Here is an 18,435-nt window from a genome sequence, read left to right as displayed (position 1 = left end):
GCCTACTTTGGGTTTGACTTTTGACTTTCTGCTGCAGCTCCTGGAGATGCTGTAGGAGTTACAGAACCAGAGAAGTTGTAGAGTTGGGCTGAGGGAGCCTGTGGTGTCTGTGCTTACAGCCATCACTTGTTTTGTTTCTGCTTCTGGGTGGGAAGCCAGCAGTTGGTTTTAATCCCAATTTTAATGCGTCTCTCTCAGAGTCTGGCTCTCCTCTCATGTAACACTGCAACATTGAGATATTGTGGGAGACTTTTACTAACCATAGCAGAGATTCATTCCTGGGGACTGGAGTGAGGGTGTTTTTTAGTGCAGGGCCACATGTTTGAGTGATTCCAGATGGGGAATCCACTCTCTCTAGTGGTCTGGTGGAGTCCAGGTTTACTGACCTTCATAAAACTGTGCCACTCACTGCAGTAAGAAAGACCCCTTCTCCATGTCACACACAGCCCCCTTTGCAGGTAGGCAGAGTGGTTTAGAGGCAAGGGTGGCAGCAAGAAGAAGGGAGGAAGTGAAGATACTCACCGCAGGCTTCACTCAGGCTCCAGCGGACTCTGAGACATCCAATACATTTTTCTGAAAGTAAATTTGTTGCATCCTTTATTCCAAATAATCCCTGCCGCTGAAATGGGATGCAAATATCCTTGACTGTGATCCCACTTCTCTCTTCAAAATAAACTCACATGAGGTGTCTGCCTACCCTAGTTCCTCTTTTCCACCTATCTCTATTCAGATGGTAATGACAGTTTAAACCAATGCTTGTGATTCACAGGCCTAAAGCAAAGCTAGGCAGAAGACCTGTAGACAGTAAGGGAACTAGCTATTTTTAACTCTCCTTCTTTCCTAAGTCAATACTGGGATAGGCAGTAATGAAAATAGACAACATACGGAGAAGGAATTTGAAGCCAGGAGAACTTCAGAAGCCATCAGAAAAAGCAACCCCACAGAGTAAAGGGCAGCGCAGAGGCAGTGGCAGGTGCTAAATGGGCTGGAGGACCATTTGTCTCTCAGAAAAGAAAAAGCACTCAACTCTTCAGTTATTTACAATGGCTTCTGTCTACTCAAACTGTCTGTCTATCTATTTTAACCTCCCATAAGCAGAGCTGTGTGCCTCTGACTTCCCTGTTAATGGCAGAAGCTACACTTATACTTCCAAGCGCTGTTTTGATCAGCCCCCAGCTGTACAACTGCTGATGTTTCTGGAGTAAAGCATTTCCTCAAACTCCTCATCTTATCAAGTTGAGTAAAACCTGCTAAGTTTTGAAAAAGGATAATTGGAGCAGGCTTTGCAAATTTGTTCAGATCACCAGAGACTCTGCCTGAAGCTTTCTTAATGAGGGGTTCAAACCAAAGTTTCATATAGGCATGGACTTAAATAATACCTTTTCCTTACAGTAGTATAAGATACATTGGGAGAAAAATAACTCAGAAGAGAAAATATAAGTTCAGTGATGGATAGGAATTGCAAGAATTTATTTGGATTTACTTTGGCTCTACAAGTGTTTTCTCCCATCACAAAGAAAGAAGGAAAGGAAATTCTGTATTTTCTTGACAAAGAGGAGAGCACGTTTCTATTGCCTTTGACTATGAAAATAGGAAATAGGGATGAAGTAGTCTGTTCCTGCTCTGTTCCTTCTTTGCTATGTCCTTGACTGATGGACAAAGACAGCCAGCTAAGAGCATTGTCCTGACTTGGGCACTTTTTTGTATAATTACTGCTCTTCTTTCAGCACTTAGGCTGTTAACATGGAACAAAGGGCTGGGAAAGTGAGGGATTATCCTAGGATTCCTTTTCTCTGAAAGAAACCTCTAATGGGTAAAATCAGAGTGGATCCCCTCTTCACAGCTCCTGCGGTAGAGGTCCTTTCAGAGCTGCAGTCTGGGCTCTCCCGTGTTTGCTTCCTTCATCCCTGTGAGGTACCTGTGCAGGGCGGCGGGAGGATGGTGGATAAGCTCATTGCAGCAGGAGGTTGGGAATGATGTGTATCTCAGTGCTTCCTAACTCTACCAACCTGCTCAATAAACAGCTCAAAAGATTGCTTTGTGAAGGAGTCGGTTTCACCATCAGGTTTTGTTCAGTGATTCAGCAAGGAGTCCTCTAGCAAAAAGGCAGTGGACATGAAGGCTTAATATTCCTGTACTTTCAAAATAACAAACCAAGTTTGACTCCTCCTACATCCCAACTCCAGTTAAAAAGAGCAAAACACATTTTCTGAGTCCATATTCTTCATATGCCACAAAGAATCAAAGACAGATGGTTCTTTCCCTCCTGTATCCCCTCCCTTTTCCTACATACTCTAAAGAAAGATCTGATTAACCTATGGTGAAAGTCTGGGACCACTCAAGAGAATGACAAATGTCCTTGTGATTTTTTTGGGGCTGAATGCCAGACCCAGAAAAAATCTGTCACCATCTTCTCACCAACTGCAACCAAATTATGGTGAAATAGTTTCTGTTAGGGACATGGGCCTAACAAACTAAGTGATATCAGACACAGAAACTATTAAAGGACATCTTGGCATTTGATTCATGGGTGTCAGAAAAATGTCTAGTAATTTATGAGTCTTCAGTTTCTCATTGGTCCTTTAGGAACTCCATTCAGAGCTTGCTTTCCAGGAATACTGAGCAATTGCCTTCTGAAAATTGCTCCTCTCGGTGTGCTAAATTTAGCAGTCAGATAACAAGGTTTGTCCTATGAAGAAAACTGTGGGCAAGTAAGATAGAAATTCAGATTCATTGCAATGCCCATGTTGCAGCTAGATCAGTGAAATTCACGGCTTCACAGGCAAGAGGAAGCTTGGTACTGCCGCAGCAGCAATCGTGTCATTTTAATGGAAATTTGTTGCTGTTTGTTGTTTGAACAGTGTCCTGTAAAACAGTAAGTTTCTGTACATAATGCATTTTAAACACTGTTGGTTATCAAGGGTTAACTTGTTTAGTGGAACCAAAGTGAAAGTTTTAAAATATTGCTGCCATGGAGAACAAATGCCTTCAAAGTGCCTATAGCACATGTTATTTAAAAGAGCACTGAAACAATGTTCTGGTTTGAATTATTTTTCTTCACAGTACTTCTCTGACTTTATTGCCAAAGAAAAGACTTCCAGAGCCAATTTTTAATCTTAATTATACCCGATTCAATCTGGAATATTTCCCTTGAAGTCAGTTACACCAGATTTACACAGAGCAGAATCTGGCCCAGGTTCCACATTAGACTCTTTCTTAAAAGATAACTTAGGTTAAAAACCAGAGTATCTGACTAAAACAGCCAGCAGTTCAGGGATCGAAACCTACCCACATGCTACCATATCCCCTGTTATGGAACTGTGCCAGAGCTTCCCTCTGTGAGATAAGCCTGAGCTGTATCTTCACGTCCAGAGGAACCTGTGCCTGCATGTTCTTCTCTAACCTTATTTCCACCTCTGCAACCACCTTGCTCAAGTGAAGTGTGTATAACTGAGTCCTCTAAAGGACTGTCAGCAATTGACAGGCACATAAACATGTAACTGAAGCAGAAAGTGCTCCCTGCAGAATTAGATGAGATACCAACTGAAACCTGGTGACAAAGGAACAGACACAAGGAAAGCAAACAGACAAAATGGAAAAGCACAAAAAAAGTCTTTTGTAGGAGTGACGAAAGAGAGAGGAACAGTTTCCTGAGTTTTCAGTGTGTCAGTCCCTCCTGCCTCCCAAGTAAAGCAAGCAAGCTGAACGCATAGGCTTCACTCACTGGCATTCTTGGAAAGGTTCTTGGTGCAATTGGCACCTGCTTGATTTCTTCCATCATGCTTAGAACTAAGCTCAATCTTGTGTTTCAGTACAGGAAACACATAGCACTGCAAGAGGAGTGACAATGTGATTCACACCTCTAGCCAGCTCACCTCCAGCACAATCTTGATATATAAGTTAAATGAATGGCTCAATCCAATGATTAAGGGGAATGACTAAATTCATTGTCAGATTTGGAGCTTTTTGCTGACTGTATCAACATGGATGCTGATTCTTGCAGTTCCTAAGGGTGGATTAGAAGCTGAGATGTTTTGGAAAGCATAGAGTGAAACTCATAACCTCCACTGTCTCCACACAACTCTCAATTCTGCAAGCTTTCAGGAGGCATTGATGGCTTTCTCTCCTCTTTATCCTTGGGATGGGGAAGACCCATACTCATAATCTTTCCATGCCACAGAAGCAGAGAGATAATGTTTTGCTTGTGATCGTCTTTTTAAGCATGAAACATCCAGGGAGGAGAGAGATCCTTTTAGAAAAGCAATTACAATTCAGAAACCTTGACCACAGCTCCAGTTCTATGACAAATCACTCTGAAGGGATGTATTGTTAATCAGCAGGCATCAGCAAGCATCAGGAGAAAACTTGTTGTGGGATGAAGTAGAGAAGTGACATCCCAATTCAGGGTAGTCAGTAAGCAGACATGTTGGGACTCTTCTGAGTTTGGCACTTGGTGATGCTTATCCTAGTTTGGCTCTTCTGTGCTCATCCGAGGGATGTATGGTGGACGTAGCCAACTCATGCACCTACAGAGGCTGACACTGATATGGATCAGGGCTGAAGGATGCCTGGCTCATGCCCATTGGGTCAAGGATGATGGTGACCACTATGTGCAGGGTGGTTTGCACACCAGCCAACTCCTCCTTGCAGAACTCAGGGCTGTGTCCCTGAGCACGGCAGCCCGAGGGGGCAAAGCTGTATTAATAGCAAATAGATGCAGAACCAGAGCAGCGTTGGCTGTCTCTGTTTTCCTCCTGCTGTAATCCATTAATTGCTGCGGCTTGAAAGAACAAAGAGAGAGATAATGATGTCGGGAGTTGCCAACCAAAATCAAACCTGGGCTGAATCAGCAGAGGAGGTCCTTTGATTCCAGAGGGGAAATTTTTCATTTGTGGTACGGGAGAAATTGCTCTCTCAGCTTTATTTGCAACTCGCCACGCCCCGCCGGCCGCTGGGACGGGGCTGTACAGGGCTGGACCCACGGGTTCTCGCGGATGGGAGGACGATCCCTCTATTACCCTCTCCAAACCCGATCGATCATTTCCTTAACAGCAGAAACACTGCAGGCTGGCGGGGGTATGGGCGGCTCTCGCGGCCTCCGCTGCCCTCTAGTGTCGCGGGCGGCTGCAGTGGTCCCGTGCAGCCCGGCCCGCGGGCGGGAGGCGCCGGCGGTCCCGCACAGCCGGGCCTGGGCAGAGCCACGCGAGGGGTAAAGGCGCCGGTGAAGGGCTATCTGGAGGAACCACCTGTAGTCTCCCTTCTGATCTGCCTCACCTCACCCCTAAACGGCGTTCGGACCGCTTCTGGAACAGAGCGGCCTGATCAATCTGCCCCGGTCGAAAAGTAAAGGGCGGGAGCAAGAGGAAAAACAACGTCTATTTTTCAAAGAATAAGGCTTCCCCGACTGTTTTGGCATCTTTTAGTGTCAAGAGCCAAGCGCAACGGTGAAAGCAAAAGAGCTCGACGTGGTGGCAGCAGCGGGCACAGTGGGAAAGCGACGGGCACGGGGAGCTACCTTAACCAGCCGTGCGGGGAATCGACAGAAAGGTTGTGGCGGGCAGGCCGTGCGGCGTTAATTTCTTTTGTCTGGCTCCCTGTGCTGCCTGTGACACGGAATCTCTGCTATTCAAAGCCAACCACTATTGAACAAACAAAATCAGGGAATCCGGTGTTGTGGAAAGAAAAATCCCAAACCGGTAGGGCTGTAAATGCACTGGGGCAGCGCGCAGGTCTCCCGAGGGGGCTGGGGTCCTGGTGGCCCCCTGCCTTGCTCCCCTTCTGTCTCAGGAAGCCCTCACCGCTGCATTCCCCTTCCTCTGCGGTAGACGGGAACGCAGATTTATAGCGATAAGCGATGAGAAGCTGCTCTGCCTTCTCCCTCTCTCAGGGGTTTGAGGGGTCTCTGCTGCAGACTGTAGCTGCTCCTCAGCACGCAGAGGCTCCGGCTCCAAAAAATAAAAAGGGTGAGCAGGCTGCGGCTGACCCTCACACCGTGTGTCGCTGCAACGTGGGTAACGATAATCAAACCCAGACCTGCCTTCCCACCGAGACAAAAGGCTGTGGCCTCACAGCGGGACTTCCCGCGGGGCCCGAGTCGCGGCACCCCCTCTCGCCCGCCCCCGCCCTACAGGGGACCGCCCGGACCCCACATGAGCCACCTATTAGGCTGCCTAATAGCCTGAGCCGGCTAAACGCTGTTCGGCTCACCCTTGGGAGAGAGTCGCAGGAAAGGACTCATTACTGGCAGCAAATTGTGACTCCTCCAGGGGAGTGTGATGCTGAGCTGGTCCCAGCCCCCCTGGAAGCGTCCGAGAGGGGAGCGAGTAAAAACACCCCATTAGTACTCGTTACCGAGCCCCTGCCTGGCACTGCAGGCCCGGGGAGAGACATACGCCCCCGAGGCAGGTTCGGAGCATAAACAGGCGGGAGCAGCCCTAACCCAGGCGCCATAGTTTTGCTTAAGATGTGCAGCTTCCATCTGTTGCTGCATAAACACATGCTAGCGGGATGCCTTGTGCGAGAGGAGAGGAGAGGAGAGGAGAGGAGAGGAGAGGAGAGGAGAGGAGAGGAGAGGAGAGGAGAGGAGAGGAGAGGAGAGGAGGTAAAATTCCCCCCCACCCGCGGCCTCTCCTCTTGCTAACTCCAAATCCCCCGCACCTCCCTGGACGGAACTCTCCTGCAGCACACGAGGTGGGGTGTAGAGCTCAGCAGCCGCCTCAGAGAGTTTAGCTACCCGCTTCTCTGCCAATGGGGCTGACCCATGGGCGCTGCCGACAGGTCGGAGGAGGATCGACCCCGCGCCTGTCCCGCCCTGGACCTTAGCTTGAGGAAGGGAGCAGCCACGTCGGGCAAAGTGTCACTGCTCCCCCGGGAGACAGGAATACTACCCTCCCGGTCCCCAGCCTGGACTGGCTGGCAGCTTTGCCAGTCCCCCAATTTGCAACTTTTAGTTTTTCACTGAGTCTTGTGAGATCCCACGTGGAAGCCGTTAACGACCCCTCGATAATGATCATGACAAAGGCATTATTCAAATGAGGCAGGTAATTGCAACCAGAAGGCGCCTCCTCCCCTTTCCTTTTGCTCCTTTCTTTTTGCAAGAGTAACTCTCGCATTACATCCCATCCTGACGGTGCTTCTCCGGGAAACACCCCCACCATCCCGCACGTTAAACCAGAAACGTTCCCGACGGTAATTCGCGGCCAAAGCCCGGCGGGGCTGGGTGGGATCGCCTTGGAGCTCACGGGCAGCTGCTGCTCGCTGTCCTGAACCTCACATCTTCGTGGGGCTTGAGCGTACGAGGGCCTGACCTAAGTCTCGATAGCACTTTTCCGTCAATAAAAGAAGGGGTTCAGGCTGCTGGCTGTGCAGATAGAGTTCCAGGGTGCGGTGATTTTTTTTTTATCCTGGATTGTGTTTTTTTTGTTTGTTTGGTTGGGTTTGTTGTTGTTGTTTGTTTTTTGCCATGCTTTTGACTCACTGGGAACCTGTTGTTTATTCACAAGTCTTACGGTGTCCTGTTAGCATTCCAGCCAGGGGCTGCTCACAAATCTGACTCCGATGATTTCCTGGAGGCACATGTGGAAGCAATAGCGGGGCTGAGCGCTCCCTCAAGTCGAGGGTACAGGAGTGGCGGCCGGGACACAAGGACACTGTGAGCCCGGCCAGGCCACCTCAGCCCCAGCGCGCTTCCAGGGGAGTTGATTCTAGTTCCTGCTCTGTACTCTTCGGGGCAACTTCACTTCAGGGGTTTAATTTTCCTTCGCTTAGAAAAGATAGAAAACCCCACGGGATCCTGGCGCTTGACTTTGAGAATAAACTTTTCTTTTGTTCAATACTAAAAGGAAAAAAAAGATGCCAGGCGGGGGGGTCGGTAAAGAGGACAGACTGGGGAGGGGGAGAACCGGGAGAAGCCCCGGGGAGCCTCTCCGGTGCCGGTGCCCTCCCCAGGAGGCTGTCGGTCCGTCTGTCGGGGCCCACCGCGCAGCTCCTTTCCTGGGGCTACACTGCCCCCTCTCCCGCGGCCGCCGCATCGCCCTACCGGCCGCGCTCGCTGCAGAAGGGCTACGACGGCAGCTCCCCCGGCCACCTCTTATCGCTAGGAGATAGCGACAGCCAACAAAGCAGAGATACCCACTGCTGGCTCCCCGGCAGTGATCAAAGCTCCATCTGGAGCGTGTTCAAACAGGACGGACTCTGACGTGCGCTGCCCTCGCATCCTCAGGCACCTCCGGCCCCTCGGCTCGATTATTACTGGGTTTTACTTGCTTTGCGCAAAGCAAAGTCAGAGTGGAAGAGAAGAGATTTGCTGGTCCCGTCGGAGGAGCGGGGTTTGGGGGGGCTGGCTCCTGGCGAAGTTTACCTTTCGTTGTATCTTTCATTCATAAATGTTAGCGATGCGTCTCTCCCCCTCTCTCTCAGTGTCTCCTGCTCCTGGCTGGCTCACGGCCGTCCATCCAGTTCTCTAGCCCAAGCCCAAGCTCAATGATGTTAGAAAGGACACGAGGAAGCCGCAAATTCGTTTCCAGATCAAACTCCCCATCCCTGAACTCAAATTGTGGCAGTGGACACTGAGCCCACCGTCCTGGAGGGTCTAGGGAGGGAAGACTCATTCATGAAGTTGGGAGCACTCGGAGTTTTTCATGAAAGTTTTTTTGGGTTGGATGTTGTTTTGTTTTGTTTTGTTTTTTTTTTCTTTAAATTTTCTCCCCCTGCAGTGCAAACCTCCCCGCTTCCCCCTTTCCTCCCCCTCGCCCCTGCCATATGGCTAACCTCCCCCCTCCCCTGCAAGGCTGGTGAAATCTGGAGGCAGAGACTGGCCCCCCTGCCTGCGTAAAAGCCTCCCGCCGGCGCACCCGCCTCCGGCCGCGGGGCTGGGGGCGCCGGGAGAACCAGGACGGCTCTTATTCTGAAGGGGCCGGAGGGGGGGCTTCATTTCCTGACAGCTATTTACTTAAAGCAAATGATTAGTTTTGGAAGGATGGACTATAACATTGAATCAATTACGGGACGCGGTTTGTGAGACCATTACAGTTGGATCGGGAGGGAGGGCGAGTGGGAGAGAAAGAGCGCGGCTAAGCGGGGAAAGTCACAAAAGACGTGGACATATTTTGGATACTTTACAGCCTGCAGGATTGGGGCTGCGGATAATAAAGGACAAGGTAAGAAGTGAGTGGCAGCTTCCCCACCTTTTTCTCTTTTTTCACCCTTTCCCCCTATTTTTATTTTTTCCCCTTCTTTTCTTTTTCTTTTTTTTTTTTGTTATTGTTTTTAATTTGTAGATTGCCTTCTTTTCCCTCTTTTTTCACGATGCTCTATGCCGGGCGGGAGCTCCTTCCCGCGGGGCGCAGGCGACGGAGGGAGCGGGAGCCGGCGCTCTGCGGGCCGTCGGGGCGCGGCAGCGAGGAGCGCGGGCAGAGCTAATGACAAACACATTGTGACATCGGGGGCCACCGCGCCGCATTCCTGCAGCGCGGGCGGGAGCTGCTCGCCAGGGCTCCACGGGCATTGGCGGTGCCCGCCCGGACTGGGGGACACACACCGACAGAGTAAGCGGCTCCCCCTCTTCTCGCATCTCTTGCTTCCTTCGTCCCGCTGCTCTCCCGTCCCTTCCCCCACCCTTTGTTTTTCACCACTTTCTTCTCTTCAGATTCCCCTTCTCACCTCATCCCCCTGACCCGGGTAGCCTAAACTGCCCCCGAGGTTTAGAGCAGTGGCACACACTCAGTCCGCCCAAGGCAACCCAATCTCCATCCCTGCGCGCCCCGTCTTTTTTTTTCTTTTCCTCCCCTTTTTAAACACGTCGTAGCGGAAAGAGAAGATGCTGAATTTAGGCAGCCTGGGTACCTGGAGCCTTTCCAGCTTACAGTCCCCTCTTGCAACGGGAACGCCAACCCCACCGCATGCCCCGTCGGACTCGCGGAGCCCACCGCCTCCTGACCCTGGGGGAGGGCAAAGTCTTCGCGGCCACCGTTTGGATTGTGTGAAGCGCGGAGGTTGCTAACGTGCCAGCTTCTGCCAGGCTGGAGTCCCCTGGAAAAGTCCTAGGAGCAAGTAGGAAATGGCTTTTTGGCTGTCCGCGGCATTGCTCAACATTTTTGGACGCGGATCCCGCAGCCCAGGAGCCGTTCCAGAGAACAGGACTTCGACAACTTTTTTTTTTTTTTCTTTTCTTTTTTAAAAAATGATATTTTCTGGAGCCAGCAGCGACAGATCCGGTGAGGCGGCAGCAGCCTCCAGGGCTTGCCCGCATCTCGACGGGGAGGTGGCGGCGGGGCAGCGGCGGGGGTGACGCTTTGCCCCCTGCCCGCCCCAGGGGCACGTTTCCAACTCCTCTCGATGGCGTTTTCGACTCGACTCTTGCAAATGTTCCAGCTCCCCGGCACCTCTCCGGTGCCCAAGACTGCCCGGGGCGGACAGGGCATCGCCTCGTCCCGGACGGGGACCAACGGACCCGTCGCCGGGGCTGCTGGCCCTCGGCTCTCCCTTGGGCCCGCAGCTGTAAGCTGGGCACAGCAGGACACCGCCGTCGAGACCTCGCGCCCTCGGGGTCCGTGCCTCTCCCGAGCGAGAGGGCTAGAGACGAAGCCCCGGGTTACAGTGCCAGTAGAATCAGCCATCCCCCGAGGGAAACACAGCCTTGCTTTGCCCCTCTCCGTCTCCCTTACCCGGCTTTTCGTTTTCCTGGCTACTTCGCGTCAAAAAAAAAAAAAATCGCTGCAGCTTGGCAAAGGCGTTCCTATTGTTTCCCAGACAAACAGCGAAGTGTCTGGGAGTTGCCAGACACTCTGCTAGCTTTGCTCGGTGTCCCGGGCAGCCTTTGATCCGCAGCGACTCTAGCCCTAGGGGCCGCTTCCCCGCTCCCTGGGGACTGCTCTCAGGCTCCCTGTGGGTAGGCAGGGTCTCGCGGGGGGTTACAGCCCCATGGGGGCTGGAGAGTGTGCTCGTAACCCCCCTCCGCCATCCTCACTCCAGTCTCGGCTGGCTGTAGGCGGCGCGCCGTCTCCCCGATGGGGCGCACGCGGGAGGTTGCTTGTTGCGGCCTTGGCATCTCCCAGGGGCGATGCGGAGCTCAGCTGTGGTCCCAACACAGCTGCCTTAACTCTGAGTCCATGGATGGGGCAAGAGATGGGCTCAAAGGAAGGAGACGGGCATCAAAGGTTCCTCTGTCATTGGCTGATGAAAATCTCAACGGTGGAGATAACACTTTTAACTCCGCGTCTTAGAAAAGCTAGGGAAAGATCTACAGGCAAGCGACTTCGGGTTAACTTCTAGTTAACAAAGAGCATTTTAGAAAGACCCTCAACTGAGCAGCAGTTTAGCCAATCTCAAAGCTTTTGGGGAAAAAAAAAAGTTTGAAGAAAAATGAGACCGCACAAAGCACTGGGATTTTGGAGTCCACAAGCAAAACAGCTCTCCCAGCCTGCAGGCGCTCTCCTGCTGCTTTAAAAGGAGACCTCTTGTTCTGGTAGTGCTCTGCAGGCAACCAGAAGCAGGAGGTGTGCCAGCCCAGCTGCCATCCGGCTCTGGGGCCATCCTTGCTCATCTTGTTTGCTCATTGATGTATGGGAAATCTTCATGCGGCCATGAGAGCAATATGTAGGTATTGGGTTTCAACAAAGCAGGAAGTAATAAATATTTTAATAAAAATACCTCTCCACAGCACTACAGGATCGAGTAAGGATTCGAGTACAATGTGTAGAGACAGAAAAAACCTTGCATACCACAGACCTGGAGGATTATTTCCAGCTATACCACTGGGTCTAAAAATGAGGGTGACATACATAACCTTACACAGTCCTTGCCTCACTTACAGATCATCATGGCCACAATTGCAGTACTTCTGCACGTGAACTCTAAAAAACTTTAGCTGAAGATGTTTGCTTTGTTTGAAAGGCCAGGGAATGACTTCTTAGAGATTCTCTTATTTTTCCTGGTAATGGCAAGAATTGCTGATAATTTAAGAAGAGCAAACAAGTAAGCAAACAATCCTTTCTCTCCTTGCCTTGCTCTCCTGCTTGACTCATCTCTTTCAAGCCAATACAACTTTGCGTGGGCACCCAAGGGAAAAGTTTGCAAAAGCTAACCTTCCTAGCTCTTGTGGTCATCAGAGGTGGATTTTTTTTTCCATACAGTGCTTCCGAGCACTTTGAGTTGGGATCTGAAATGTTCTTTGATTTGATCATGAGAATCTAAGTGAGATGTACTCCTTGGAAGTGCCAGTCATTTTATCTGTTTTCTGAGACATTCTGGAAAATTCTCTTTGGATTGAGTGGGATATTTTGACTTTGCAAATTTCCACTCACTTTTAGCTCTTGGTCTGGTGGAGTCTTGAGGTGTAGACTGAAGAATTGAGTCTGACTAGAAGGCTCATTGGGTGGCAGTCATCACCATGTGTCCTGCAGAGCCCAAAGCGCTCTGCAAGAGCCCAGCACTGGGCTCAACTTGGTGCATAGTTATTCCCACGTACAGGCTATGCCAGATGTAAATACTTTTAAAGTGGATGTGGAACAAGCCTTATTTTCAGAAAATATTTATGCTAGTCTTTTTCATTGAAGCAATTTTCTGTTGTTGTTTGAAACCTTCAGACCCACTTGTTAGTGCTTCAGGGCAGCTCTACTGTTACAGAGAACTGAGTTTTCAATTTGGGAGCTGAGAACCAAGAAAAGTTTCAAGAGGTCCTGACTGAAACACTTACAGTCAGCTAGTGACATATTTTGCAAAGAGGAAATGTTTCCCTCTTTTCTTGGGCTGTCCTGAGCTCTTCCTGGAAAATATCAGTCTTCCCAGAAGGACTGACTACCACTCTGACAAAATCACCACTGAAATTATCCATCCCTCTCATAACCAGGATAATTACATCACTACAATTTGCAACTCAACTACCATCCTATCACTTACGTAAATGCAGAACAATAGGGACCAGTTTGGTCTTGATTGGGTTTTTTTGGTTGTTGCTGATTTGGTTTTTGTTTTGTTTTGTTTCTTAAATCGTTTAAGTGGCGTGAAATTAAAACACCAGAAATCTGAATTTTAAGTTGATCCAAGAGACCCAGTTTAGTCTGAGTAGAGCGTTGCCTTTCTCCTCGGCAAGCAATTCGGTTCATTAATGTGGATCAACATTGCCATCATGTGGCGAGGAGCATGAACTGTAGTGACTGAGTAGCTGGCAGGAAATCAGTCTGGTAGTTTCCAGTCTTCTGATAGATGGGCTAGTTTTCTGTCTTGAAAGTAGTCTTTGTTTGATTTACAGCAGTCTGAAAAAAATACATACCGTTAGCTCTTGGTACACCGCCGTTCTTTCTCGCTAGGTCCTGCGGAGCGATTACTAGGAATAGAATTGTTTTCTAAGCATTTATTTCTATCAGCTTTCTGGATGTTGATTTTACTCTGTCTTCTGTGCAGCAGTCAAGGCAACTCTCTTGGGTAAGGAAAGCAGTGCTTGGCAGTGAGTGTTTGGAAGCCTAACTCCTAGCTGATAACTGTTCTTCAGATGTTATTTTCATGACTTTTTTTTTTTTTTTAATCACTAAAGCACACAAAAGAGATACCAGTGTTTCAGTCAGATTCTTTCAAAACCCAGCAGTTGAAGTAGATGCAGTGACTGTTTTATGCTGGTCAATCAGTCTCCCCTGTGTAGAGTTTGGCAAACCCTTCATGGCATCACCTATCTTTCAGTGTACACACCCATGTTTCTATTTTAGCTAGCAATGTTCAAGGTATGCAAGGAATGTAAGATTGGCTCAAACTTCTATTGTATATGTGCTGTCAATTCTGGGCTTCAGCTTGTGTAAACCAACTGGCTTCAGTGAGGTTACAACAATTTTTGGTTGGACGAAGTGATGTTAGAACTGAATGTGATTTATTTATTCATATCTGGTATTTTGTGGTTTAGGACAAAGAAGACTGTGCTACCATAAGTAAGGTAAAAAAGCCAAATAAGTGTATATAGAAAATTAGGTGATTGTAGAGAAACAAATCCATGATAAGTCTACCTGCTTGGCATTATGGGAATGAGTAAACTCTCAGGTGAGGAATTGTACCTGTATTAAACCTTGACTCTAGTATTGACTTGCCAGGATATGTTGGTGATGGGACATCAGCACAATTAAGTTAGATGCATGATGTAAATAACTCCAGTTAAAATAGAATCCTTAGGTGAATCCTTAGTACATTATTCTGTGTTTCACAGTGAAGAAGTGTTGCTCTGGGTCTTGATGAGATTAACAGGTCATTGAGGAAAGATCAAAGCTCTGGGTTGTGAAAGAATAGCAAATGGAAAAATGCAAATTTAGTTAAGTCCTTGTGTTTTTAAACTGCACCAGTAGATTGAGACTTTCTGCTCTTATTGATTTCTATGACAGCCCAACCAAGACAGCAAATTCCAAGTCACACTTTGGAAATGACACCACCTGTACTTACAACAGTCTAGTCGTGGAGCTTCAGTCTTCACATACACACTGCCCTGCAACAGTGCAAGCCGACCACAGCAGAGCTTCTGCAGGCTAGTGTACAAGAGATGAGCTAGCTTTGTTTTTTTCTCCTTCTGTGTTGCATCACTTACACTGAATAGTCTGGAAAAACAACAGAAAACAGGGAGAGATCTGCCTTTTGGAGAGTAAAGGCAAAAGGAAACTTGGCAGACAGTGAGGTAACATTGTCTTGTGGAACTTGGGAGGCTAGGAGTTGGGTCAATAAAGCAGATCATGGTAAGTCTGTCAAGATTTACAGTGGGTTACTTTATCAGAAAAAAATTAAAGGATGTAAATGTGATAAAAACAAATAAGGAGGCTGAAACTGAGGGACCTCTTTGATATCTGAGAGTCTGTTATTGATGGGAGACAGATACATAAACACACAGTAATTATTGCTAATTGAAGAATCAGGCAAAATGCCTTGTCTCTGTTGGAATGTCATCAGCTGAATTCCCAAAGTTGTTTGTACACGGTTTTGAGGCTAGTAGTTTATAAATCTTCTAATCCTGCTTTCTGAGTCCTTTATGTTTGATTTGAGCATCAAATACTTTTTGGTTTGCAAAGGCGCATTGTCTGCTCTACATGTTGCAGGAGGAAAGCAGGACTAGTTCAGAAACACTCTTCGGTGTGTTGTAAGCATCTAACTCCCATATGGCACTGGCACAGTCGTAATAACTAGAGGCACCTACGTGCTTTCCTATCTCAGCATCAGGAACTGAATACCAGAGAGTAAATTGAAACTCTCCAGAACCTTTGAAAAGTAGTCCCCATCTTGGCACATCATCCTTTTTCTTTTTTTACTCTTTGGTTTGTGTTTCAGATTAAGGGCTCTTCAGTGTAGCCTTTTTTTAAATCTATGTTGACTTTGGGCCAAGTCCAGTTACTATTAAAGTCACCAACAAAATGCTTATTAATTTCAATGGGAGCAGGACTTGTAAGAGCTTCTTCTTAGGCAGTTATCTAGCAGGCTGCTTGAAGTTTTTAAGTAGAAGTGTAGTTAGACAGCACAAATATTACATAGGTGCTTATTGCTGTTGTCACTTTTTCAAGACTGATGCCTTAGAATTATGCCTTTGAAAGTTGAAGTTACTGCCTGTGATCCATGACTCTCCAGACCACTGGGAAGAAGAGATGCTCTGCAAATGTCAGGACTGGCCTACAGTCTGTCATGGATTTATCCTGTTAGAAAATTTCAGCATATGTTTCAAATAGTGTGCTTCTCAGTCAAGGGAATTCTTGCTAAATAAGCAGTAAACACTATTGTATTGCACTGTACCCAGTAAGCTATATATACACATATATATGGCACATATATATATATATATATACACACACATACAATGGCAAAATATCACTCAGGATTGTACTATTTGTAATAATGTAGCTTTAAAAAATACTGTTTTTTTTTCTTTCTCTCTCTCATAAAAGCTGCTTGCAGCTAAAAGATCAGAACGTACTGCATAAAGCCATTGCATCCTCACTGCTTCTGGTGAGGGTACTGCCTTTGTGCAGTGGTGTTTCTGTGGACTCAGTCCCAGAGCATCAGAGGGCACCAGAGATGCTCACAGGCTGATTGAAAGGGGGATATGCCCTGACAGAAGGAAGGGGTTATGTTGCCTCAGCTGCATTCCCCATGCCAGTGATGTGTCTGTGGCCTCACGTGCCTCATGGGATGTGATGGCATGAGTCTCAATGGGCTTCAGGTGTAAACCAGAGTCATGGGGCTGTTTTCTCCTGTTCAATGTGACAGGATGCTGAGCTAAAGCTCTGCAACAGAAGAGTCCTGCAAACTTTTACACCATCGTCAGTTCATTAATTGTTTCTCTCTTGTCTCCTTTCTGTTTCAGTTGCCAGTAGCTATGGGTACTTCCCCATGGATGTTCCTCATCCTAGAATGTTTTCTCACAGGTAATGTTCCACAGCCCTCTAAGCCTCTCCACTCTTCTTCCTTCATAAATTCATGTTTAAGCTTGCTCTCATCGTACCCACGATAACAAATGCCACGTGGTTTCCAGCTGGCTATAGGCTTGAATTTTCTGCACTTCAGTAGGCTAAGACAAGACCTACCAAGAAGGCAGTACTTTTGCTATCCTGTGCGGGCTGCTTTGGCACCCCTACAGCTGCTCTGACTTCCCGCCCAGTTTGCCTGTCTGTACAGGGAAAGTGAGCCTGCCTACCTCCTGCTGCCCCAGCCCTGCCCCACTGGAGTTTCTCATCAGCATGGTGCAAGCAGCACTGCCTGTGTGGGCTCCCCACATCCTCCCACACCACAACACACCACGCCACATCACCTAACCGCGCTCACCGGGACTGCCTGTCGAGCCTCCCAACATCTGCCGAGCGAATGATGCTGGGAGGGAAGGGCAGGATTTGCCACAGGGTGCCAAATATAGAAAGAGTCTGTAGGCTGAGATACCATGTGCAGGAGTGAGAAACTGTTTTAAAAGACAGTCTGGATCCCTGCTGCTGATTTGTTGCACAGAGTCCACTTTCATGCTGTGGGCCTAAGTGTTTGTTTATCATACACTAGCTTGTCTTGTTTTGAACATGTCATTTGATAGACTGAAACACCAAATCTCTTTCCCTTGTGGGTTCCTCATTTTTTCAGGATGTGGATCCCCTAACTTACTTTCTGGGAGTTGGACCTGCAAACAGCCCACCTACAAATTAGCTAGGCTTGCAAATCTGAGCCTGTAGCTGAAAGCCAGTGCCATCTACAACATCTAGTTCAGCAAATTACAGTTTTATCTGGCTATAAACCTCTGTACATTTTGGCCAGAGGTAGACCTGATGCACAAATTTCAGTCAAAGCCCCTGCTCTGACTCTTTGCAGAAATAGAAGCCAGATGTAAAATGCAAGTGTAGGTCCTGGGAAGTGGTTTCTAACTTTTAATGGTGAGCTTACTCAAAGGTTGACAGAACTGCTGGTTTCCTGACTGTTGCTGTAAGGAGTTGTAAGATGCCAGTTACTCAGCAGCCAGGGTGTGGAATTCACTGGTCTGCAGCAGAGCCCTGCCCACATTTGGGCTGGGAAGCTCAGGTGTGGATTGGGAGCCATCTCTAACTTCACCTGTATCTTTCATCCATTGATATGACAAACAGAAGTCAGTAAGCAAAGCCTTAGCACTTCAAAGGGAAGCTGTTTGCCATCCCTTGGGCAAAGCTCTGGGTTTTAACCAGGGCAAATTTCCTGGGAGGTCAGCATGTCTGAAACGGACAGAAAAAAACTGTTCTGGATCCACTCTTCTTTCTTTAGCAGCCCCGTGCTGAGGCTGTTCTGTGTGTTCATATGCTATTTATTCATGTCTTTTTACAGGACCGTTCCTAACATTTTGCCAGCTTCCTCTGCCGACTATTGTTCCCAGTAGGAATGAAATGGTGGTACAGCTGAATTCCAATTTCACACTCAAATGCTCTGGAGACAGTGAAGTGAGCTGGCAGTACCCAGTGACTGAGGGAAGCCACAGGATAGACATTAGACATGAAGAAAACAACAGTGGCCTCTTCGTGACGGTGCTTGAAGTAGGAAATGCCTCAGCTGCTCATACGGGCTTGTATGTTTGTTATTATAACCACACTCAAGTGGAGGATGGGGAAGTGGAAGGGAAGGACATCTACATCTATGTGCCTGGTAAGTAGGGGATACCACAGCCATACCCAGAGCTGAACTGTGGATGTTCAGAAAAGCCATATTGCTGTCAGGGGAAGACAAATGACTCCAGGGCCATTTCCTAGGATATAAATCAAGACCGGGCCCTGCAAGTCTATGGATTAATTCCTCTTTCTTTCTATTGATTTTCACTTCTTTTAGTAAGAATTTTAGTTCTCAATAAGAGGAATGAATCCACAGTGGAGGTCTTCTCACCATCTGAGGCTGGACAATAGACCTTAGTGACCAAGTCAGCTCAGCTATGGGAACAGGTCCAGCCTTCAGATTTTCCTGGTCCTCAGGTGGGGATTAACA

General features: G+C 48.1%; 1 protein-coding gene across 2 annotated transcripts in view; it reads left to right on the top strand.

The window, feature by feature from the left end:
* Nucleotides 1-8,988: 8,988 nt before the first annotated feature.
* PDGFRA (platelet derived growth factor receptor alpha) overlaps nt 8,989-18,435 on the top strand; it is a 35,792-nt gene continuing 26,345 nt past the window's right edge. Inside the window, exons 1-4 of one of the 2 annotated variants that reach the window (XM_061993484.1) lie at nt 8,989-9,158; nt 9,279-9,545; nt 16,319-16,379; nt 17,788-18,102. In XM_061993484.1, coding sequence (XP_061849468.1) covers nt 16,331-16,379; nt 17,788-18,102 — 364 coding nt within the window. In that variant the 5' untranslated portion in view covers nt 8,989-9,158; nt 9,279-9,545; nt 16,319-16,330. The remainder of the gene's footprint in view (nt 9,159-9,278; nt 9,546-16,318; nt 16,380-17,787; nt 18,103-18,435) is intronic. The other variant, XM_061993483.1, reaches the window with a different exon arrangement.

The sequence above is a fragment of the Colius striatus genome, chromosome 3 (genome assembly GCF_028858725.1).
Source record: "Colius striatus isolate bColStr4 chromosome 3, bColStr4.1.hap1, whole genome shotgun sequence".
Taxonomy (NCBI): domain Eukaryota; kingdom Metazoa; phylum Chordata; class Aves; order Coliiformes; family Coliidae; genus Colius; species Colius striatus.
Note: the sequence above shows the minus strand (reverse complement) of the source record. Positions and strands in the feature narration are given on the sequence as shown.